Source organism: Xiphophorus maculatus, chromosome 2, assembly GCF_002775205.1.
Source record: "Xiphophorus maculatus strain JP 163 A chromosome 2, X_maculatus-5.0-male, whole genome shotgun sequence".
NCBI classification, from domain to species: Eukaryota; Metazoa; Chordata; class Actinopteri; order Cyprinodontiformes; family Poeciliidae; genus Xiphophorus; species Xiphophorus maculatus.
In genome coordinates, this window is record NC_036444.1 from 9,974,294 (window position 1) to 9,998,838 (window position 24,545).

The following is a 24,545-nucleotide window of genomic DNA, read 5'->3' on the forward strand; positions in this document are numbered from 1 at the left end:
GCAGACATGTTAACTGACTGAGTCTTCAAGGACTATTGTCGAACATAAAGGATTATGCAATTGTCACTGACTCCTACCTCCCTATTTCGTCATTACAGTCTCTCATTAAAGATACAGGGTCAATCTGTGCACTTCCAGTTTTACTAGGAAACAATAAGTTTTGATATCTCCAGTCAGACATAGGCAGATTTAAATCTCAGAATTTTAATTGTATTTTTCAAATCACTACAACGTCTATTCTCCCAGAGTGCGTCAGAGGTGACCCGACTGCTGGCACTCAACCAAACCTGTCATATGATTGCTCTGCTCACTTCACAGTCACTCTCCCATTATGGCAAGCTTCCCCTGCTAAAATTAGAGGGCCCTCTGCTGATACTTTTTGGAATGTGACTTTACGGCTTGAATTCTACTGACGATTTATTATCAAGATAAATTTCACAGTGTTCCTGATATGATTTTTATTTATTTAACAAACAGTTTGCTAAAAAAGACAGAGAAGTAAACTTATAAAGGGTTATGGATTAACAGTTATAGTGTTCATAAAAAGGTTTTTATAAGTCTAAGAGGTCATGGGTGTGGAAGAAAGCAAACTGACTAACAGGTACTATGAAATAAAAATGAGTGCAGCAAGACAGAGAAATGTACACATGAAAGACAACATTTTTAAGGACTAGGAAGATATAGGCTGTGTTGCAGCTTTGTCTTATTGTAAGTGTGTTTTTTTATACAATGCGATTTATTAGAAACTTAGGCGGTAGATCAACACAAAGTAGTGCACGACTTTAAACAAAAATAATACACGATTTTCTGGGAGAGGATCATAAAGAAATATCTGAAGACAGGCAACATGCATTTGTATTCCCCCTTCTAAGTCAATCATTTGTAGAAACAACTGCTGCAAATCATTTCCTTCTTCCATCTAAAGAGGGAGTTTTTTGTCCCTTCCTCTTTGCAACCTCAGTCTCAGTCAGACTGGATGGAGAGTGCCTGCTGAAATCTAAATTTATATTGCCAGGTGAAGGATGTGAAGAAGTGGAAAGTAACTACTGTAGCTACATCTTCTCACTGCAACAAAAAAAAAAGAAGAGAGAAAGACTTCTCGGAGTAGTTGAACTATGGAATACTTTTTGCTTTTATTTGAGTTGTATTATAACTTAGTCATGCTACTCTTACTTGAGAAAAATTTCTGGCTACTTTACCTATTGGAAGTAACCTCCCTGAATGAAGAACAATGTTTTAAATAAAAATGGACCAAACATAGACAGTTAATGTCAAAGTCAGTATTCTCATTTATACCACATGGATTAATATAAGTGTCAATCTGATAAATCTACCTTGTCATTTGGAGGATAAGTGATAATACAGTAAACTGTAGATATTGTCACTGGAAGTACCTTAATTCTAATATACACAGAGTACCTTCAGTAAATATTGGGTTCAAATTTTAAATAAAAAAATCATTTGCTGTTCTAATTAATATTTTATATTATTTATTTGTGTTATTTTTTTATATACTTTAAAATACCAAATTTGGCACACAACCATATTTTTTTTATTTATACTACCAAATCAGATGTTAGTTTAGTTATTCAATACTTTACAGTAGCCTTCTTATCAAATAATTTTCTTTACTCTGCGTGATTTTTTTGAGGACTACTTTCTACTTTTTATTTGAGTAAAAATATGCTGAAGTACATTTTTTTTATTTACTCTACCAACCTCTGCAGATTTGTACAAAGTGAGGTATTAACACGACTCAGAACATTTTTATGTCTGAATGTCTGTGGCTGCGTCTCTGACGTAGCGCTTAGCGTGTTCACCGGGGAGGGCCAGAAGGGCGGTCCTGCTGACTCCAACTATATTGGAGCGACCATCGGAGCACGTCGCCCCCTCTTCCCTTTGAGTTTCGTCGAGTGTTGACCGCAGACGTGTTTTGGGCCCGGGAAAGAAAGACATGGCTGGATATTTGAAAGTTCTCAGCTCCCTTTCGAGGTCGACCGGTGCGGCTCTCTCCAGAAACCCCGCAGTGCTTGCGCCGGCTGCAAATTGCCAGACTTTGCAACAAAGAAACTGTGAGTTGATGGAGATAACGGCGGGGGCGGACGTTCTCAGCATCAAATTGTGTTGCTGAATAAATTGGAGGTTTATAAAGCGCTGCGTTTTTGATGTAATTAAAATGAAACGTGGATAGAGAGAGCAATGTCAGGGAGGACGGAGGGCGTCATGAGACAGCCGTTTGAAGCCACCGGCTCCGCGCTAACCGCAGCCATGCTAGCTTAACGTGTGTGTTGCTGCTGCTAGCCAGCTGGGATGCTGTAAATAGCTTTAATGGAGCTCTTAGGTTAAGGCCAACGATGCTCCACAGGCCCGTTTAAATCTCTGAAACGGCTTGCAGGCTGCGGATTGTTCTGAAAATGACGAGGCGGATGTAAAAGTCGAGAAAGGTGAAGGGCAGGGCAGTAAACCGAAAGCTGTCTTTGTATGTCTCTTTCAAAGTGTGAGAAGCAACTGATGGATCACGTAAAGATTACGCGCTAACCTTGATGAATGACACGCGAACTACTTACGATCCGTCAACAAATCCTGCTTGTATCCCACGCAGCTCATAATCAAAACATTTTAGGCTACTTTCGGGGAAATTTTGCGGACAGTGTTAAAAAAAAAAACGACTACAGATGAGTCATAAGGATGTTCCGTTTTTAGCTGTCTGCGGTAATTCTTGATCGCATTCCTCTAGGGGGCTAACTGAGGGAATGTGCTTCAAAACCAATTAAAGAAGCTGCTCAAGCACAAATTGATGAATTCGTACTCGGAGGTTTTGTCATTAGCTTAACTTGTAGAAAAGTTTCCTCAAGGTCAGCCGATGTATACGAGAGTCTGTTACAGGGAGCAATGGCTGCCGCTGCTGCAGCTCAGGGTGTCCTACATGCGGTCTTCTTCTGGGTCACATCCAGGCTGCAGCACAATATCCTCACTCCAACATTTAATGAATTATATTGGGAAGACTGTTTAGATCTTCACCATAAGTATTAAAGTGTGACAGTTTTAGGACCACTGATAGCAAAGAGGCCTACATCAGGGATCCAGATTGATTTATATAGTAATTTCTGCATGCAGTCATTCTAACTTTCATAGCTACACAAGAGATTAATATTTAAAGAGACCCTTGGCATTAAATGTCTTCTGCTGGACACTACAATTTGCTCCCCTTGATTTGAAAAACAGATATGTAGGTTTCATCTTTAAAGTATGATACTTTCATTCAAGCTCTAACTTTGCAAGTTACAACTTGTAAAGGTAGACTTGCTTAACTTTAAGTTAGAACTTAGTCCTGACATTTAGAACTTAGTTCTCACATTTAAATAGTTTATTTAAAACTATTTAACAGTTTAAAATAAGGCTCGTGAAAGAACTAGATGTGCTGTTCTTCTGCACAATGTCATTTAAGTTCGTTAAGACTGACGTTTGAAAGGGCAACTATAACCAGTTTTTGTATGCCTTGGGTTGTAGACTGTTGAAGTAATATTAAAGATATGGTAACATTAATGATTTATTTATAAAAACCTTCTACATATAAGAGCTCAACCAGACAGCAGAGTGGGAGATGTCATCAGCTTTTCTTTCATATGTTGAAAATGTATGTATTTGTACATTTGGAAAGAATACTATTGTCCTACGCACTATAAAATCACATGCTTTAGTGAAATTTAGAATGGAATCCAAATTTCATGTCATGGACAGCCTTTTTTTATTAGAGAAGTATGGGCACCACATTAAAATCATTTAAATCAGTTGATTTTTGGTGTACTTGAAAACTTTAACAGACTATGTTTTGTGTAGTTGCATAAAAAAACTGCTCACCTACAGATGAATAAAACTTGGCTTTGTCAGACCACAAATCAGCTGGTGGAAGATATCCTTTCAACAACTGAATTTTTTTTAAAGAATTTCTATTTCCCACTTTTTACATTTTCTGAAACCAATATTCACCTGAAAAGTTAAATACGGTGTTTTTATTGGTGTATTTTTAATAACAGGTTTGCAGGGGCCAGCATGAAGTTCTCACTGTGTAACTTGATGTCAAAATGAACAAAATGTATATTCCCGCTGTGGTGTTTACTCATTCATACACAGCTGGACACCCTGGCTCTCCTACCAAGCTTTTAATAGAATGACCTTCAATTGGCATAGAAATTTTTACAGATTTTGAAACTGCAACTTTTTAAGATCTCACTGTTACTGATGCCAGTAATCATTCCATTTCTAGTCACAACACACAGTGGCAGATAGCTGAAAGTAGCAGAAACTTTTTCTGTTGGTTTTGCTGCAATGCAAAGATAAGGCCTGATGTTCCATTCAGTTGAAATTCAGAGTTCTCACGTTTTGGAGTTGCAGTTCTTTAACAAATCTTAGATTCACCTTAGTGCTGCACCATTCCCTGCATCTAACCTGTCAGCTGTAAGATGGCTCTCCCTACTATAGGGATTATAACTAGAGGGTTTTAAAGCTCAGTCTTATCTGTGTTGAAAGTTAACCAGGAAGGACAGATGGACAGTCGTGCATGTTTGAGCCCATCTTTAAATGCCTGTCCTTAAAGTGTGTGGCACAACTTGAACTTAAGACGCAGCTTTAAACACTCAAGTTTTAAAATTAGTGATAAGTTTCTTGTGCCTCAGGCTAAGACTGCTTAATACTTAAACCTGGTACTGTAACCTTGGACGGATTATTGGTCTTGCTAACATACTTGTGTTGAAGTTCTGTCATATGTGACATTATTTAAAAAAATTACTTTGAAAGCGAGCCCTCATAAAACCAATTGAATTGCTGAAATATTTAAGGATGTTTAAGATACAAAGGTATTTATATACTTATATACTAGAAATGAATTATGACCTCAATAATAGATTTTTAAAATATGCATATTACTGTATTAAACATACTAAAATGCAAGATCTCCCACTTTGTGCATTGGTTTAATAAAATGTTAATTATCACTATCTATGCATATTTTTTAATTTATCTGATTTTGTTTTGTGTGTGTTTTTTTTTTTTGTTTTTTTTGCTGCGCACAAGCTCGTAGCTGCAAAGCTGCTTGTACAAATGATGTTGCAGGTGGGCTCACATGACTTTGGTTCAGCGTGTCCTTCAGAGTCGGTAGTTGCATAACCGGCTCACTTCATTGGTTCCCTCCCCCCCGCTCTGCAGGCCGACCAGCGTTCTGCTTTTGCAGATTTAGAGTCGACTGCTTAGAAACTATCCTAGACGGCAGGTTGTGCAGACTTCCCCACAATGCACTGGGACAGAGGGTCTTCTGTTCTTTTGAGTAGCTAAAAAGAAAAGAAAGTGTGATGCATATTAAAAAGCATCCTACTATGTCTCTAGTAAGGTTTTTAATTCTGCTAATATTTCTTTTTATCATGAGCTGTATTCTCAATATCACTACGTGCAGATATAGAGTGGCACTTTAAATGCACTTTCAGATTCAGAAGCAATAAATATCAAAGCAAGGGGTGTTTCTACCTAGTGAAAATAGATACTTAGGTTTTATTCTATCTAATTAAATTCAAGCATGGTGGAGAAAATAAGATCCATCTCAAAGGGCCAGTGGTGAAGCTCCAAAGGTCTTCTTTCTTTGTCTAATGCGTGATGCACTCAAAGTCAGTGCCAGAGGGTGGGCCGGGCCCACCCATTCAGGTATCCGGCCCCCCAGGACAGACTGCAACAGGTACCTGTCCTCCCGTATCTGTCCTCCTCACTTTTTAAAAGCAGTGTGTAATCTATAGTTGGCATGCCTTAACTTGTTTTTCCTAGCTGATTTTTAAACGCATCACAAGCGTACACATGTCAGTTTTACACCTATGTGGGTTAGCAATGGGACACCTGTAGCACGCTTGTGTGTGCTAGAATCATGGCAGCTAACTAGCCAGAGCCTGCAAAAAAACATTTGCACTCTTTTTTCCAAACAGACCGGCTTTTACTTGAGTAAAAGCATTGAAGTGCAGTTACTTTTACCTAAGTTAAAATTTTGGCTAATCCCACCTCTACCTATGTACCCATCCCTTTCTAGTGATATAATCCTAGGAATAAACTAAATCCTCTTTGATTTCTGTGCTCACTATTGCTTTGTTAAAAGAAATCTTCATTGTCACAATAGAGTAAAGTCAGGGAGGAGACATTAGACCAGAGGCCAGCAGCAGGGACGATGATGCAGGGTCTTCTCAGGTAAGGAGGGATTACAACTTGCTGAGAAAAAGATATCTATGCAGGGAGAAACCAAACGGGTATCAGGACAGGATTTTTACAGATATTTCAGAATTATTTTCATGTTCACACTCAAAAATAGTTTTTGTCTGTATAGCTAGCATAGACAGCATACTGTTACAGACTGTTAATTTTCTCACACATTATTGTCTGATTTAAAGAAATGGACTTCAATAGATTTCTGCAAAGTATGTGCAGAAAGGATGTTGCACATACTTTGCAGTAATGATGCTAATCTGAGCATCATTACTCAGAATTTTCTAGTGACTCGTAGTCATTATTCATGTCACTGTTTACGTCAGTATTCTTTATTTTGTATTAAACATTATATCTTTTTAAAGGTTACCTGAATAAAAAACCTGTTTACTGACCCCCCACACACCCTGAAAATGAGTCATAGCTAAATTCCTTTGGAGCCAAGTCTGCTGAAAGAGATTGGTTTGATAGCCAAAAAAATTAATTTGTTGTAGTTTTCTGCTGTGACACATTTTCTAAAATAACACATTTGCTGAGAAGATTGTCGTTAGTTTCTGTCGTCATGTAACTGTCTTTCCCAAGATTTTTTCAGTTTCAGACAGAAACTGTGAGACAGAACCTAAACAATATCCAGTTGACTAACCAGCACAAAACACTAACTATATGTTGAGTTTATGCTGCAGTTATATGGTTTTCTCCTTTTTCTTGTCTGCATTAGTCTATTGTGTAACTCGGTGGTCGCAGCTGTTTATCCTATGAGGATATTTTCGGTGCGCAGTCACCAAGCAGCAGGAGTCGGGTCATGTTTTAAGTTTGGGCCAAAGCCGAATTGAAACGATGTTTCTTTGACTTGTAATACTTGGTTGGTTTAAAGTATTACCAAACTCACATTTATCACATATATTTGTTTTATTTTATTTGTTTTACATTTTTATTGATTTTGGTGATTGACCCAAAGAGACTGCTGTTTCTTTAAGGGTTCCACGGGACACCTTAATGTTTATTTTGCAGTAAACTGTGAGGGCTTTAAAGGCGGTGGGGGAGCATTAACTCAACCGGGAAATCCGAGTCACTTGATCCTTTGCACCTCCCCCTGTACTTTAGATTCACTGAAATTGTCCTGCTGGCAGGACTCTCACACACTGAGCTGACGGAGAACAGATATGATTAGAGATATTCTGTCATGCTGGTCCAGGAGGAATGTGAACAAGTAAATAAAATGGCACAATGTCTTAAAAATTTATTTCTGACTTCTGGTTCTTTAATTCCTAAGATCCTGGGAAAATCCTTGAATAAATACTATGGAGATTTTATTTGTTGGTTTATAATATAATGCTCATTTGGTCCATTTTGATTAGTATGTTCATTTGATTTGGGCACAGAACTAAAACGCCCATTCTCCCGTGTTCAACAGATGCCGACAAACGCATCAAAGTGGCCAACCCGGTGGTTGAGATGGACGGAGATGAGATGACCAGGATCATCTGGGAGTTCATCAAAGAGAAGGTGATGAATTGGCATCCAGCTCTGAAGGAGTAAACGCGGAGGCGGGATAGTCTAGGCTATGATTGACTGATTGGGGAATAGTTCTGTGGTGGATTATTTATGCATGATGTTGGGGAGGAGGAGAGAACAGATGGCTGTTGGCTCATGAGTCGAATGTGAGAGAGTTAGCTGGCTTGTCATGTTCACCATACCAGTTAAAGTTGTTTTACTCAGGAAAAAATGCAAATGGTCTTCTATACAGTAATACAATTAGAGGTTTCCAGATGTTCTTTGTGTTAATTGTTTTTATTTTTCCTGTTCTGTAGCTCATCCTCACAAATGTTGATGTAGACCTGAAGTATTATGATCTGGGTCTTCCATACCGCGACCAGACTGATGACCAGGTCACCATCGACTCCGCCCTTGCTACCAAGAAATACAACGTTGCGGTTAAATGTGCCACCATCACACCTGACGAAGCCAGAGTGGAAGGTCTTTCACAAATCTTTGACTCCCAATCTTCCTTGTTTATTTTTTCACAACCTTTCACGTTACGTTTTCAGTTGTGGGTGATAAATATTAGAACATTCTCTGCAAATTGATCAGGAAAAATTTGAAAGGAATGGATTCTGTTTAGTTGATTTACTGTGCAATATCATCTAGTTGAAATATTTCTCTCACCCATGTTATTTTTTTTATGTGCAGAATTTAGCCTGAAGAAAATGTGGAAAAGTCCCAATGGAACCATCAGGAACATCCTGGGGGGCACCGTGTTCCGTGAGCCAATCATCTGCCAGAACATTCCCAGGCTGGTTCCGGGTTGGACGCAGCCCATCACTATTGGCAGACATGCCTTCGGTGATCAAGTAAGCCTCGCTTCTGCTTGGCAGCGTTACACATTTTCAGGGTTTTTGACGTTGTTGAAAGTTATGGAAAAGTATGAGATTCTTTATTTAAGATGTAAAAGTCAGGATATGTAATTTGGAAGGAAAAGAAGTTAGTAGTTTTAAGGCTTTGTTCCTTATCTAAAATATTAAGTAGTACATTTCTGCAAGATAAAACGATAATCAGTGCTGATGAAAGGTGCAATCGGTCAATTCCCATCTCTGTAGTTTTACTTTGTTTGGAATCTAGAGATGCACCAATGAGCCAGTCTTGTTTTTTTTAATTTTTTTTTTACAAATAAAATAAACCGTTAACAGACAACAAAGTCAGCTTTTAATCTGCATTTAGTATGGATAATGTAGTCCAGATTGGAAAAATCTTATTGTGAAACATTTTAAAACAAAACTGATTTACTTAAAAAAAAAAAAAACACTGCTGAATTTGAATCATTATGGATTTATAGACATAACAGGAAAAATTTAGAAATTTTAAAATTGTCAAGCATATGATGTTTGGAAATGGAAAATGTATGTGAATACTAAAATTTACTACATACAAATTCAGGGTTGTATTGTAATGTTCTGTCTTCTTCCACAGTACAGAGCAACAGACTTTGTTGTGAACCAGCCTGGCAAATTTAAGATGGTCTTCTCACCTTCTGATGGAAGTGCAAACAAGGAATGGGAGGTCTATGACTTTCCAGCTGGCGGTTGTGGAATGGGCATGTACAACACAGACGAGGTGAGCAAAGACTATTGAGATACATAGCAAATGATTCATGATTCTTTGTATTTTTCATTGTCAAAGCAGTGCAGTTTTTTGAGTGATCACTGGTTTTTTAAAAGTTACCCTGGCAACACAGATTTTTGTTTTATATCTGACTCTATCAGGTGTTTACGGTCACAATACACCATCAATGTTCTAATCTTATTTTATTGATGAACATTGAGGAATGCCCATGAAACAATACAAACTTGTTTTAACTGGACATGAGGTAATACTCTGATACAAATGAAATGTTAAGAGCATTACTGTACAAACTTCTAAATTAACTAAAATAAAAAAATAATCTGTTTTTTGTTTTTAAGTCTTTTATTTTTCACATTCTAAAAACAGAAGAAAGCTTGCAAAGCAGGCCAGGCTGCAGACATGCTTTCTGCCTCTTATCAGAGATAAACTATGAAGCAGTATTTTGCTTGTACAAAATCACAAGGCTTGAGGTCAAACTATCAAAACAACTCAAACCACTGATAAAGTGTCCTGAATTTTAGGTTTCCTTGTGAGAAAAGGGAACTTAAATGCAGCGGCTTTGGCACGTCAACCAAAATTATGAAACAATGACAACAAGGAGATTTACATGCCTGAGCTCAAACAATTTGGTCTTAAACTTAGTTTCTTACCCTGAAGACCTGTTGCATTTCTTTTAATATGTTTATTGTACAACATGCAGCTATTTTTTTATTTCACTTTAAAACAACTAGATCTTTGTTCTTTATTAATATAAACGGATATTTTTTTAATAAAAAAAATAAAGGGCTCTGCATGAATATACTGAAATACATTTAATATCCTTTTAATGGATGCACCATTTGAATTAGGTTTGTGTAGTTCAGAACGACTACGAATAAACTTAAAGAAACAGTACGTGGTGATTTGTAAAATTTTCTGGACAGCGTTGGTAGTCGGCCAGCTATCTTTCAGCCCACTTTGCTACTGGTTTGTTTGCCTTCATCAGCTCGGTCTGTTTGATTTAACAACATAAGAGGTCATTGCACATGACTTTCATCTCAACAAGGGGAAGGTTGTAAACCTTTTACAGCTGATAAAGACCTTCAGCAGGCATGAACTGTTTATTTTTCTCTCTTCACCAGTCTATCACCGGGTTTGCACACAGCTGTTTCCAGTATGCCATTGGCAAGAAGTGGCCACTCTACATGAGTACAAAGAACACCATTCTGAAAGCTTACGACGGCAGGTTTAAAGATATTTTTCAGGATATCTTTGAGAAGTGAGTGTCTAAGACTTATTTTTAAAGCACTTTAGAAGTCATTGGATGGAAAACAGATATTTCTTTTTATGTCCCACAGACATTACAAACCAGAGTTTGATAAGCTGAAGATCTGGTATGAGCACAGGCTTATTGATGACATGGTTGCCCAAGTGCTGAAGTCTTCGGGAGCTTTTGTTTGGGGTTGCAAGAACTATGATGGAGATGTTCAGTCTGATATTCTTGCACAGGGTAAGACATTTGAAAAGAAAACTTGCTTATTTTTTGAAAATGTGAGAGCTGCTCTAAAAAAGGGTCTCACTTTGTCTTTCAGGCTTTGGCTCACTGGGACTAATGACATCAGTCCTTGTCTGCCCTGATGGAAAGACCATTGAGGCCGAAGCAGCTCACGGCACAGTGACCAGACACTATCGCGAGCACCAGAAGGTTTGCAGCCATCAGTCTTTGTCAATCAGCCGCTCTGTATTGGGAAAACATTTCCACTGAGATGTGTGGGGAATGGAGCAGCAGAACTGCATTATCTGCTTTTACATTGTGACTCTATACTGCCATCATGTGGTGAAAATAAAATGCAACATGTATGCCCTCCTAAATAAATGAGTGCATCTCGGTAAATTGGAAAATTATCACAAAAAAGTATTAATTCAAAAAGAGAAACTTTTACAGATAGAGAGTAATATATTTCAAGCATTTATTTCAGTTTATCTTGATAGATATGGCTTATAGGTGCTAAAAACCCTAAATTCAGTTTCACAGAAAATTATATTACGCACAACCACAAAACTTTTTAATACAGAAAAATCTGGCTACAGCAAAATATGTCAATGTAATGTATATTATACACATTCTGTTCTTGCTCAGGCCTCGTTTTGTATGAACTACTACATCAACCTGTCAAGGCTGTAGATAACACTCTCGGTACTGCACATTTTTGTTGCTACACCATTTCCTTTGACTCAGTTCTCCATGAATAGGGTTATACAGCAATCTGATGTTCAGCAGTGACCTTCTGTAGCATATCCTCCTCTTGGAGGGGGTTCATGACTGTCAAGTCAACTATTTTTCCGATGGTCATGTAAGCCGCAACTTAGCCGCTTTTTTTATTGGTCTCATTTTATGTTCTACTTCTCAGAGAAACTTAATTTTGAGTGATAACCTTTAAACATGAAAAAAAATTGATTGTATTTCTCTGTGCATTATGTAATTATATAGAATGAGTTTTTGGTTTGAATAACTATGGAGTTAAATTCTGATCTTTTGAGATGTGAAATAGCTGATTTCCACGTGATTATTTTGTTATCAGGGGAGGCCGACCAGCACCAACCCCATCGCCAGCATTTTTGCCTGGACAAGAGGCCTGGAGCATCGAGGAAAACTCGACGGCAACCCTGACCTCATAAAGTGAGAGCTGTAATATGTCTGGAAACTACCTAACCTTAAGGTGAAATTGAGATTTTACAAATGTGTGTGTATTTTGTTATATTATTATTATTATTATTATTATTCCCTGTAGGTTTTCTCAGACTCTGGAGAGAGTGTGTGTTGAGACTGTTGAGAGCGGCATCATGACCAAGGACCTCGCGGGCTGCATCCACGGCCTCTCCAAGTAAGTTTAATTAACATTTATATCCAATTTTGCTGTGGGGGGAAAACAGGACCAACTGATGTCTCTAAACTTTTAACCTGTACTTTTTTTGGTTTTCTTGTTCTTGCGGTTCATGTAAAAACTATCTTCTGAATCTTTTAACTTTCATTGGGTTTGCGTAGTTTAGGCATTTATAGAGAAGCTGGTGGTGATTTACTCAGGAAACAATCTGCATACTGAGACTGAAACATTTACCAGTAACTTCTCAGAAAAGTAAGGCAATAGGAAAAGCATGAACAGCGATTATCTTTTTGAGACTGGAGTTGATAAACTCGTCTCTTTCCTGGAGTTATTCAGTCTCGAGGTCCATTTATTGATCGATTCATGGATCAAACACCTATTGTGAATTTAGTTGTCAAGTTCCTTGTTAGAGCAAGTTATGCAAAAAGTACTGAAACATCAGAGTTGGACATGTCAATTAAAAAATGTAGAGAAGGTCATTTTAAGTCCACCTGTAAACTTAATAAGTTGCAGAGAATTTCAGGTTCATCTTGAAATTTCTTCCGGAAACTGAATATCCTCAACTTTTTGTGATTAGACATTATTCATGTTTGGAAATCTTACTCCCAGAGGTTTCTGAAAATGCGAGGAGAAATGTAAACGTTTGTTTATAGTTGCTATATTCCAGAGTCACTCTGAAGAATTAAAAGACAATAGTTTAACATTTATGGATACAAGATTTCTGCTTGCTCTGGACAGACATCTGTAGTAGGCACAGACTTTTATTTACTGCTAACCAGCTCATTCCTGGTCTGTAACTAAACAGAAATCAAAAAAGTGAAGATAAAACAATAAGCACAGTTGTATTTTAGTTTATGACAAGGTTACGTAAAGGTTTGTGGCACCGTCCACAAATTGATGTGGCATCAATTTTGGCTTTGAGGATTTTTGATTCTTCGTCTAATTAGGTTAAATCTCAGTTGTCTTTATTTCAGTGTATTATTTTATGAGACACTCCCCTACCAGTGGAAAGCCAGTGGAAAACCACTGAAAACTCTGTCCACCCAAATCATAATCCTGTTCCTATGTGGTGGTGTGTTCTTTTCATAAAATTGTAAAGCTTTTTTTTTTTCTCCCAAAGGTTTATCACAATGTGGCAGAAATGAGTTAACACAGGACTTATATGGAAAGTTTTTATGGCAATCTTTAAAAGATTGTTTTTCTATTTATATTGTTTTAAATGTAAGGCATGAAAGACCGAAGGAAAAGCTGGATAGATATTTTCCCACTCCCAGGCCCAGATAATAATTGTTTAAATAAAAAGACTGTGATTGCTAAAACTGAATGCTAAGCTGTTATAAATTCTAAAAAGCAAATATTTATTTAAGGTGAAGATGGAAATTATATTTTATTTTTTTCAGTATGTTGATGTCTCATTTTTTTTATGGCAGTGATTAGAAGATCTTTTTCTGATAAGGAATTACTGTTGGAGAACAAAATGAAAGGGACTCCAGAGTGTTCGGTATTTTCTAGAATTGGAAACGTATGGAAAAAAGATTTGTATTTCCTGTTACATTGTTTTAAAGATCCATCCATCCCCCAACAATCCATCCATCTATTCTTCAATCCATCTGTTCATCTACCCATCCAGTCATCCATCCATCTGTTCATTATCTTTCTACCCATCATCCCAACTGTCCATCCATCCATTCACGTGTCGACCCATCTGTCTGTCCCTTCTTCCCTTTGTTCAGGCTGTTTTTTTTGTATGTTACATATTTGAAACCTGACTGCTGAACCTGCCATAAAATCGTACTGAACTCCTATATTTATACTTGAAAATGGGACAGAGATTTCTTAAATTTGAGCTCAAAAAGGAATGGAATGTTTGCAGGAAAATTGTGTAGGAACTGTGTAGTAGTCTGATATTCAAGATATGTTATCTTCATTTGTCTGAATTGATGTGTTTATCTCCATATTCAATGAGCATTGTATTTTAAACATTTAATTCACCACCAAACATAATGATTTTTATTCCACCACTAAAAACGGTGGTGGAATAAAAAAAATAATGAACATATAAGCAGTAAATGTTAATAAACCTAAAAAAAAAAAAAACAGTTAGGGAATAAAATCATCATTAATAAAACAAAGAAACCAGATATGTACCAGTCAGAAATATTTGTGGATGATTTCTAATCCCCTATTTTGAAGAACTAAACACAATAATTATAAACCGTACTTTGAATAATTTAACAGCTGACCTCTAAATACTTTTTTTATGGTAAAATAAAACGATGAATTCTTCATACGAGCCCATAATTACTGAGCTGTTTCGGTCTGCAGCACTGAATGTTTACAATGAAATACTCTGAGGTACTACTAGCAGTTTATTGGACAGGCATATCTTTTGAAATAAAAGGCACAAAATCATTTAAAAAAAATCTCAACATGTTGGCGTGCCGTATTTCATATTCCTTTTTTCCTGACAAAATGGTTTCAAGTTTACCCACAGCTGAGTCCAACTTATTTTAGATAAAATAAATTTCTATCCTTTTACACTTTCAGTTATATTTCAAAATTCCGACAAGATGATTATAAACTTAACATATCAAACTTCCTTTAGCTGTTTATATTAGCAGTTTGTGGTTAGCATTACTAAATCAGTCTCTGTTTGTATTCCCTGCAGAAGTAGCAGACCCTTACATTGAACGAGAGATTGTCAGGAGGCTAACGTTTTCTAACCCAGCCTGTTCCGTTGTAAATCGTTTTAAACTCTCCAAAAAGATAAATGGAGAAAAATTGCTGCAATACATTAAGTTCCCAGCTCTCTTCCGAGGTCCAAATGCCTTTTGTGGCACTCTGCATTAGTATCCGATGTACATCTATAGAAAATATTTTTCTTTCTAGAAGCTTCCTCTGCATTTTGTGGTACTGCTAACTTCATTTGGAAACGCGTCACTGATAAAATGGCCAGCCATGAGTCTTTTTGATCACTAACAACATCAACAAAGAAGTGTTTTCACCCAAACCTGGTAGTGGTTTTGCATGGCATGTTCACTGATTAGAGATAATATTGGACTTTCACTTTCCAATCTCTACTGATCAGCAATCAAGACTTAAATAATTTCTCAGGGTGGTTCTTTCATAAAACTTATCAGTGAAGATCCATAACTGAGATTATATGATATTAGAAAACTAATAAGAGCAAAAGTTACACTCAACCTTTCCTTATTTGAAAATGAGTAGGAGTATGTGAATACTTATTAATGCCCATCTGTGTTTAATCAGTAATATATATATGCATTGTAGCTAGTCTACAAGTTTTTCATTTTAGTTTTTGAAAACATGTATGAGGGCGGGGGGGAAACTGCACACTTTTGTGAAACTATTCATCCATGCACAGGTTTAAGCAGATTTTAATACAATTTTGTACAATTAATGTAGATATTGGATGTTATTGGTTGATTTTTCCTTCCTTTCTGCTTAATTTTCAGTGTGAAGCTGAATGAGCACTATGTGAATACTACAGACTTCCTCGACGCCATCAAGAAAAATCTGGATACAGCCCTCGGCAAGTGAAAGACTTGAAACTGGCAATAAGAACCAGGAGGTGGCAATGTCACTCTTATGTTTTTGTACCTCATTTTTAACTTGAAAGGTCAACAAATCCACTTGCTTTTCACCCGAAAGAGCATACACTGTAGGATTTACTAGTTATTATAGGAAATTAAATGACTGAGTCGTCCTTCCATCTGATGGCCCCATAAACACCTGACCCATTACGTGCAAGTTTTATTTTTGTAATGTGTACTGTATTCCGTGCTGTGTTATGCCTTGAGCAAGAACGAAGACTGACGGACATGCTTGCCAATAAATCTTGTTTGACCGATGTTTAGCCTTTTGTCTGGGCATTTATTAATTAAAAACTCAGCAAAAATATGGTAAATAAATTTATTATTTGACAATTCTGCCTGGTACACAACATTGTTCATACAACTCTATTCATATCATCTTCACACTAGAGTTTAATACAGAAAGCCTTTCAGGATGAGCTTCTTCCCATTTTCATATTCTTGCTAAAATATTGACGCAGTGAACATCGAAGCTAAAAAAACTCCCAAAAATGAGGAATTTTTATTTTTTTATGCATTATATCAACATTTTGAAAAGTGTGAAAAAGCTGAGCAGTGGAAAACTGAATATATTGAGCATTTCCGCATCATTTTCCGCAAGGTCCACGGCCCTGTCGCACGTATGGAGGCTGTCGTTCATCACTTGAGAGCAGTACGCAGCAAGATGGATGGTGTGCTCTCGCAGACACACTGGGGCACTTAATATTTCTGTCCAAGTTTTTTCTTTTTTTTTGGGGACAATTCAGTTTGAGATTCACCAATTTAAAAGGAGAAAAGTTAAAGTATGGATGTGGGTTGCATTGTTTTTTAAATACACTTTGCAGTGCTTCCTTCAGAAACTTAGAAGTAAGGGTGGGGGAAAGGTAAGATTTGTTGAAAGCTGCACTACAGCCTGATCTCCGTTGTAATCTTTTGAAGCGATCTATAGAAGGGTAGGAGGATAAACCTGGATGTAATTTCATGAAGTCTGGGGAATTCAATGTCCCAGTTCAACACAACAGCTAGGTTAAAAAAAATAACTCACCCATAGCTGCAAGATTTGTCAAATTCTTTGGTAAAGGGGTGCAAGCATTAAAAAGAACATTTGAATTTGCTTTATAACATTCCACAGAAACAGTTACATTCATAGACTAGAGATCAATACACGAGGATGGTTGTTAATGTAAAAAGTAGACAGTGGTCCTCTAGTTTGATGCACCAGTCAACATACAGCAGGACTGATACGCTGTACAATAAAATGCAGTAAAGCACAGAACATTTTTTTTCTTACAGTTTTTCCTTTTTTTTAAATCACAGTATAAATCAAAGAGAATCATTAACCTTTTGATAAGCTTTGGTAGGTGAAAGAGCACCTGTTCCCTTCATTCACAGCTCACACTGGTGAAACCCCAGCACCTGGAGAGACTCTGGGATTGTCTAAGTGCAATGTAACATGCATTTCCTCTTGCTAAAAATGTGCTTTATTTTAGGGCTCAGGTTATGATCTTGTAGCATTTTTCACTTAAATACTTCTATGCTGCTTTTTTCGTATAACCTTTAATAATCAGTTTTTCACATTTTGCAGATTTTGAGTGATTCCAGTGCATATTGATGTGCAGTTTGCTGGGCTTCCTCATATTCCCAAAAGGATTGTTGGGATTTTTTAAAGTTAGGTTTGTTCACATTATCTGCAATGGTTTCCCTACCTGTAGCACATAGGTCTCATCTACACTGCTCAAAAAAATAAAGGGAACACTTAAACAGGTGTTTAACACTTAAAGTGTTCCCTTTATTTTTTTGAGCAGTATATATTGTAATGACTTTGTAGTAAAGTAAAGAAAACCTCAGTGGGATTGGAGACTTAACTATTTTTAGCTACTGGTAATTGCAGCACTTTAATACAACTTTAACTGAAGATAATTTCATCCAAGGGGATAGAGCACTATATTAGCAGATATCAACTTTCTAAACTTTCTCAAGGTGGTTGTTGTTAAGTTTGTCTTTGTTTTCTCAGTTGAGCAACTTGTGTTCTACTACACTCAGTTACTTTGATTCTGTGTCATCCACCTGATCTGCCTCATGGGCATCGAAAAGCTGCCTGGATCCTGTGCACAGGAACATTTAAGTTACTGGCTTTAACAACAGTCTTGTAAAAGTGTAGATGTTTTACATATATACATCTGTACCTCAGTGGACGAATTTTAGGTTTAAAGTTGCTAAGAATCATCTGAAATATTCAATCAGCAAGTATGTTGCCAGCTATTAGTTGTCAATTGCTTTGATAGTTTCCTTATTCTTCTACAAACTCAATGATACATTTGAATTACAGGTAATGAAACTATTGCTGATAATTTCAAAGAACCTCAATTAAAAAACACAAGCTATCCCTTTAGGGAGGAACTTAACCATTTTGTCTTTAATAGCAATTAAACAAAATAAACAAACCTAAGTTAAATGAGTTCACGCACATGTTCAGTAACGCACATGTTCAGTTTGGGGTACTTGGTACTGTCCCTGATGCACTAAAGCGCCCTGCACTCTTTCCATAGTTGTTGTAGTACTCCATTTGAGATAGTTTGGCCACATCGGGTGTGTTGTTGTTGTTGGCGCGGTTTTCTCGCTCACTGAATTCAAAGCTCTCGTCTTCATACTCCTCTTGGCCTTCCGTCTCCTGGGGGGGTTCTGACAAAGGAAGGGGAATGCTGCATTCAATAAAAGACATGGTTGCACACATGCATAGATCTCTTCCTAAAGACACATGGCCACATTGAGGACATCCAGCAGATTGCCCGTCCTCCGCATCAGTCTTTACTGATAGAGACCGGCATGTCTAAACCAGGCACTGCTATATTTACTAAACACATGGGGAGATAGTGACAGAAACATCAAAATGCTTGGCCACTATGTTACTGTACAGTCCATTAGGGACAGACTGAGTGACAATTGTGTGACATTAAGCCCTCGGAGCAGTCCCACTTGGAGAAGTGCTATTGGTAAACCCTATGAACAAATTCATTAACTTCATTTGCTCCAAAGAGGTCTAATTAGGACAAGAGCAAAAGCCACTCACCATGTCCATCTATTGTGGTGTCCATAATGCCGTGCTTAACTTTCATGTGTCGACTCAGGTTGCCCTTCAGGTTGAACTTGCTGGTGCAGTAAGGGCACTTGAAGGGCTTGCTGCCAGCGTGGAGGTGCATGTGGCCAAGCAGATTGTACATTCTGTTGAATGACTTCCCACAGACCTGGGGGAGGAGGGTGAAGAATCAGTAATCTTCATCAGTTTGGTTCAACGTGATATTTATACTCCCTTGGTATACCAACCTTGCATTTGAAGGGTTTGACAGGGAGGTGGACAATCATGTGTGTTTTGAGGGTTTGCTTCTGGACAAAGGTCTTAAAACAGATGTGGCACTGGAAGGGTCTCACACTGGCATGGATGAGCATGTGTCTCTTCAGGTTGGCTGACAGAGTGAACTCTCTGGCACACACGTCACACTTGAATTCTTTCATGCCCTGGAAGGAAACACAAAGTGGTCAAGTCTAAATTGGAAGAAATTATCTAAATATGTGAGGGTTATAAAAATTCTTGGCAATGTTTGTCATAAACAAAAGATATCTACCATTAAAAATAAAGAATACATCATATATACTACAAGAGAGACTTTGTGAATCATCAAACAGGAAGAGAAGAAGCTTTGCAAATGAAACAAAACACTTGTTGGGGGTGGGGTTGAGCACACAAAAACTCAAGGCCTTTGAAGACTATGCTTTCAAAGCAACTGGTTTTAGAGAATAGCCAGTGATATAAGAATGACAGTTGGCGCAATTTTACATCTATGTTAATGCATCAAAGACTGACAGGAAAAAGTTAAACACTTTAAACACTTTTATCCAAAATATGTTTTAGTGTTTGTAATCTTGTTTCAAATAAGGAATTAGTTACATAAAGTAGAACGAGGCTAGCCAATTAACTGGTAGAAAAAAGAAACATCCAGTACCTTGTGGGTGAGGGCATGCTGTCGAAGGTGGTGGATCTGCACAAACTCCATCCCACATTCTGGACAAACATAGGGTCGAACGTTCTGATGCTTCATCAAGTGGTTCTGCAGCTGGCTCCGATATGCAAAAGATTTGTTGCATTCTGTACACTGGTACGTAGTCGGACCCTGATGGCTGGTTAAGTGACGTTTCAGGTGGGCGTAGGTTGGAAATTCAAGCCCACATTGGGTACAGACATGGCACTGACCGTTTTCGTGTTTGTTCTCATGGGTTCTCAGCTCACTGGGGTAGGCAAAGCCACGGCCGCAGAAGCGGCAGCTGTAAGGCTTAACATCTGTGTGCTGCAGCATGTGCCTCTTCAGGTGACTAGTCTGTGTGAATGCTTTTTCACACACTGTGCATTTGTGGGGTCGGGTCCCCTGATGAGTGAGCAGGTGAGTCTGAAGGTGGCTCGGTTGTTTGAAAAGCTTCCCGCAGTGCAGACACTCATGAGGCTTAATTCCATTGTGACCCAGGATATGAGTGACAAGATTATATTTAGACGTGTAGGACTTCTCACACATACGACATTTCCAGCGTTTCAGACCTTCTCCTACATCAACACAGTAAGACTCATCAATCTGTACATTTATGTCCAGTCTGTCAATCTGCATTCGTCTGGCGAGCCCCTCTGGGTCTGACCACAGCATGGCCTGTGCTTGGCCATTCTCCTCATATTCTCCTTGCATCGGCATGTCAGCAGACTCATAGGCCACCTCATTGGAATCATAATAACGATTCTCCAGAGAACTGCTATTCTCTCCAGTTGTCTTTAGATTCAGTGCCTCTTCCTCTTCTTCCGCTACCACTAACTCTTCTTCCTTCCTCTCTTTCTCCCTAACAGAAGTGTCTTCATGCTCCAGGTCTGTCTGTTCGTCTGACTGTGGGATGGGCGTAACTCTCATACATGACGAACAGTTTCCACAGGTCTGTTCCTTTTTCAAGGAGGCATGATGGGTGGTTGAATCCTCTAATTTGCTGGACGTGTGTCTGTTATTCATGTGAATGCAGGAAGGAGGTGTGTCAAAATCAAGTCTTTCCCCTTTAACCTGAGCCTGTGGAGCAACGTCTTTGTGCTGAGGAGATTCTATCTCCCCATTGCTTCTCGGCCTCTTGGTCCTCCCACGGGGACCAGGGCGTCTTCTCTCGCTGCAGTGCGGCTGGGGCTCCTGCTCACCAGCAGGCTCTGGCAGGTAGTCCCCGTTAGCACCTATCAGCTGGTCAGCATACTCATACTCCACTGACTCAGGAGGAGGAGGAGGAGGACACTCTTTTGGCTCCCCTGTGTAAAAGCCATTTGGGGCAATGGTAGCCCCAAATATTTCATTCTGGGAGATGAGTCCAAGAACAGCAGCTTGAGCAAGTGATAACACCACCACAGGCTCTGTTTGTGTGCCCACATCCACGTGGGCCTCAGTCATCTTTGGAAAAGTTCGCACCAAACAGCTACTTTCTTCCTCCTGCAAACACACACACATGGTATAAGGCATAATGGAACTTGGACTGATGAAACAGCTGTTAAGGTACTACTTAATATTTTATTAGAACAAAATATACCCTCATATTTCAGGCTCATAAAACTGTAACCGAATACTAAAATGATTTCAGCTTGCATCTATTAAGATCTTATTTTTCACAATAAGAAAGCTGCGTTCAGATGCCGCCTTTGTGTCTTCGGTCAGAATCCAAAGAACATTAGATCGAGGAGATAAGGTAGATCTGTGTTTGTGCTCAGCTTCCTTCCTTGACAGGTTTTAGAATAATAAAGAACACAACAAGGGATGCAGGTCCTGGTCAGGAAGCTGACTTCCGTGGACTGTCCTCGGCACTTCCTGTGGGGTCCTGGGACGCCCTGGCTTGACCACAGTCGGCCCATCACTGGAGCAAACCATCTCATTGATTCTCTGAGCACTGTGGCCAACTTCATAATGCCTTCAAACTTGAACCTCTTTAACAAGATGATATATGCTGGCAGGCGGTCTCATAAGTTCAAAGCTCCAACATTCAACTGGGCTTTGAACTTGCTCTATATTCCAGACTGATGCAGAAAACTCAATTGTATAATCTTTAAGTGTTTCAGACCCTTATGCTCACATTCTGAAGAAACTGGCCCTCTGTTGTATAAGAAGACATGATTTAAATTAAATATCAGCATGGATCAGACTGGCTGAAACATTACTCTGAGAAGTTCTGACCCTGTAGTTTATTTTCAGGTAGCACTCTGCAGCTTTCAATGTGCCATGTAAGAAAAAGCTGCTTCCTTTTCCTGACACAATTCTGAGAAAAGAAAAGAGTAGACAGAGAAAAGGCAGAAAAAAAGAAGAGATAAAGAACAGGAATAAAGGTGTGTGTAGGTGTGTGTGTGTGTGTGCGTGTGTGCATGGGTGAGGGGAGTAGACCTGGATGCCCTGATAACCATGTCATTTATAATTACTGCTTTTAAAGTAGTCAGACAGAGACAGACTGTGTTTGTGAGGAAAGAAAAAGAAAGAGACTGGGTGTGTATTTGAAAGCGTGTGTGAGTGAGAGAGAAAGAGAAAAGAGGGAGGGAGGTATGAAGAGAAGGAGAAAGAGCTGTGGGCGGGGGAGGAGTGGAGGGAGGGAGACAGAGAGAGAAATGAGATGGAGGGGCTGAAAGATAAAGAAAAGAGGGGAGGGGAGGGAGGGAAGGGGAACGAGAGATTGAGTGAGCGTGTGAGAGGAGTGAAGAGAGAAAGGAAAAGGAGAAGGGGGGTGTGAGTGTATGGAGGGGTGGTGGTGGTGAGGGGGGCAGCCGAAGAGAGACAGAAAGACAGAGTGAGTAAGAGAGAAAGAGGTGAAGGAGGAAGGGAGGTAGGGCTGTAGAGAGAAGAAAAAGCACAGCAAAATGAAAGGCTGACAAAATGAAAGAGAAGAAGACAAATGACAAGTAGACAGGGAAGGTAGGGTAATTATTGCGAGAGTGGCGCACTTTCACATTTAAAGTTGCAAGACTGAAAGACACCTAAAGACAAACAATTAGAATGGAAACAGAAAGCGCTCTTTCAGAAAACATGTCCATATGCCACAGCACTCATGGCACACGTGAAAAGTACATTCTCTCTTCCTTCCTATAACTCCTGGGTAAGAGCGCGGACAGGACTATGGCAAACACCTCATTGACAAAGTGCTAAAAACAAGTCCCCAACAACCCTCAGCCCCCTCTCTAACACAACCCTTACATCTCCCTCAAGATATTCGGGTCCCAAACTCACCACATTGCTCCTGGAGTGATGTTTGAGGTGTTTCAGGGATCTCATCCTTCAGGAGAAATGAGTAGAGTAAAAAATCCACCTCCTATTTATATCTGCGGGAGAGTGGGGCGGTCCCACGGCTCATCCTCCTCCTACTGTTGCTGTTATCAGAACTGACTGTGCCTGCCCCCCCTCGCACCCCACCACCCTCCAACAGCCCTCACCCCAACACACACACGCACATGCACAGCATCACCCCATTTCTTTCTCTTCCTCCCACCCTCTCCTTCCCATCTCACTTTTCTCTTCTTTTCTCTCATAAACACACACATCTTATCTCCCTTTCTCACTACGTACAATTCAACATGACCCTTCAACACACATTTCTCTTCAGCTACTACTATCTTGTCTTGATCACACTTGATACTTTGCATTTCCCTCTTTTTAACAGTAGCACACACTAAGACATACACATTTATATATATATATATATATATATATATATATATATATATATATATATATATATATATATATATATATATATATAATTAAGTGTGTGTGTGATTTAGATCCTCTCATTCATAGAGGCGCCACGGACTTTCTCAAACATTCAGAGACGCTATGGGTGGAGGTGCGTCTGTCAGTGACAAAACAGACAGATAATGTCTGAGAAAAGCTTATATTTTTTTACTTTTTCATAGAGAGCGATGAGTTCTTCATCCAAACTAATTAAGAATAAAGTATACTGTCTGAGAAATTCAGAAGGAGGGAGAAAAAAGAGTGACAAAAGAAGAGTAGGAGAAAGAGAGGAGAGTAAAGCAGTTAGGAAAGAGGGAGGGAGGGAGACAGACATGGGGGAGAAAGAATAAGGAAGAAAGAAGCAGAAGGAGGGGGAGTGAAGCTGAGTGGAGGAAGCAAGGGGGGGCAGAAAGAAAAAGGGAGAGAGGAAAGAGAACTGGTGTGGGGGAGGGAAAAAGAGAATGCTGCAAAAAAGGAGGAAGAAGGTAAAGAAGAACTGTTGGAGGAGGAGGAAGGGGAAGGCTGGGGTATAAGAAAGGATGTGGCGAAAGAAAGAGAAAGAATAAAAGACAGGGAAGAAAGGAAGGGGGGGTGCATGGGATGGGGGAAGAGGTGGGGATGGAAAGACAGATAGTGAGTTGAAAGAAAATGCGGTGAAATGAGAGGAGCAGGGTGTGTGGAGGAAAACAGGAGCAAAAAAAGAAAATAGGGGGATGGTGGAGTGTGAAAATAAAAAAAGAGGAGTCCATCAGCAAGAGAAAAGAAAAGAAGAGAAGGAGGAGTGAAGGTGGAGGTGGTGGGGTGGGAGCAAAGGGAATGGAGAGAGGAAAAGGAGATAGAGAGAGACAGAGGGAGTGAGGAAAAAGGAAAAAACAGCAAAGAGAAGGCATTAACTATTGAACTTCCAGATTTCTTTGAGAACGGTGTGGCGGAGTGTTCTACCTGCCGGATGAGAA

General features: G+C 38.9%; 3 protein-coding genes across 3 annotated transcripts in view; 1 reads left to right on the plus strand and 2 right to left on the minus strand.

Annotated features, from left to right (window-relative positions):
• LOC102218522 (retinol dehydrogenase 11-like) overlaps nucleotides 1–3,170 on the minus strand; it is a 14,174-nt gene extending 11,004 nt beyond the window's left edge. The window contains exon 1 of the mRNA XM_023344987.1: nucleotides 2,568–3,170. Within this exon, the coding sequence (XP_023200755.1) occupies nucleotides 2,568–2,607 (40 nt within the window). The 5' untranslated portion in view covers nucleotides 2,608–3,170. The remainder of the gene's footprint in view (nucleotides 1–2,567) is intronic.
• On the plus strand, nucleotides 1,865–16,093 carry LOC102226896 (isocitrate dehydrogenase [NADP], mitochondrial). The gene is made up of 11 exons (XM_005798215.2): nucleotides 1,865–2,072; nucleotides 7,652–7,743; nucleotides 8,049–8,214; nucleotides 8,428–8,588; nucleotides 9,205–9,348; nucleotides 10,479–10,615; nucleotides 10,695–10,846; nucleotides 10,929–11,041; nucleotides 11,919–12,016; nucleotides 12,129–12,221; nucleotides 15,698–16,093. The coding sequence occupies exons 1-11, from the start codon at nucleotides 1,955–1,957 to the stop codon at nucleotides 15,780–15,782; spliced, it is 1,359 nt and encodes a 452-aa protein (XP_005798272.1). The 5' UTR covers nucleotides 1,865–1,954; the 3' UTR covers nucleotides 15,783–16,093.
• Nucleotides 16,094–16,140: 47 nt separating this feature from the next.
• On the minus strand, nucleotides 16,141–23,133 carry znf710 (zinc finger protein 710). The gene is made up of 5 exons (XM_014475747.2): nucleotides 23,089–23,133; nucleotides 19,816–21,315; nucleotides 19,139–19,330; nucleotides 18,885–19,059; nucleotides 16,141–18,496 (listed from the first exon to the last, which is right to left on the minus strand). The coding sequence occupies exons 1-5, from the start codon at nucleotides 23,131–23,133 to the stop codon at nucleotides 18,303–18,305; spliced, it is 2,106 nt and encodes a 701-aa protein (XP_014331233.1). The 3' UTR covers nucleotides 16,141–18,302.
• Nucleotides 23,134–24,545: the final 1,412 nt, after the last annotated feature.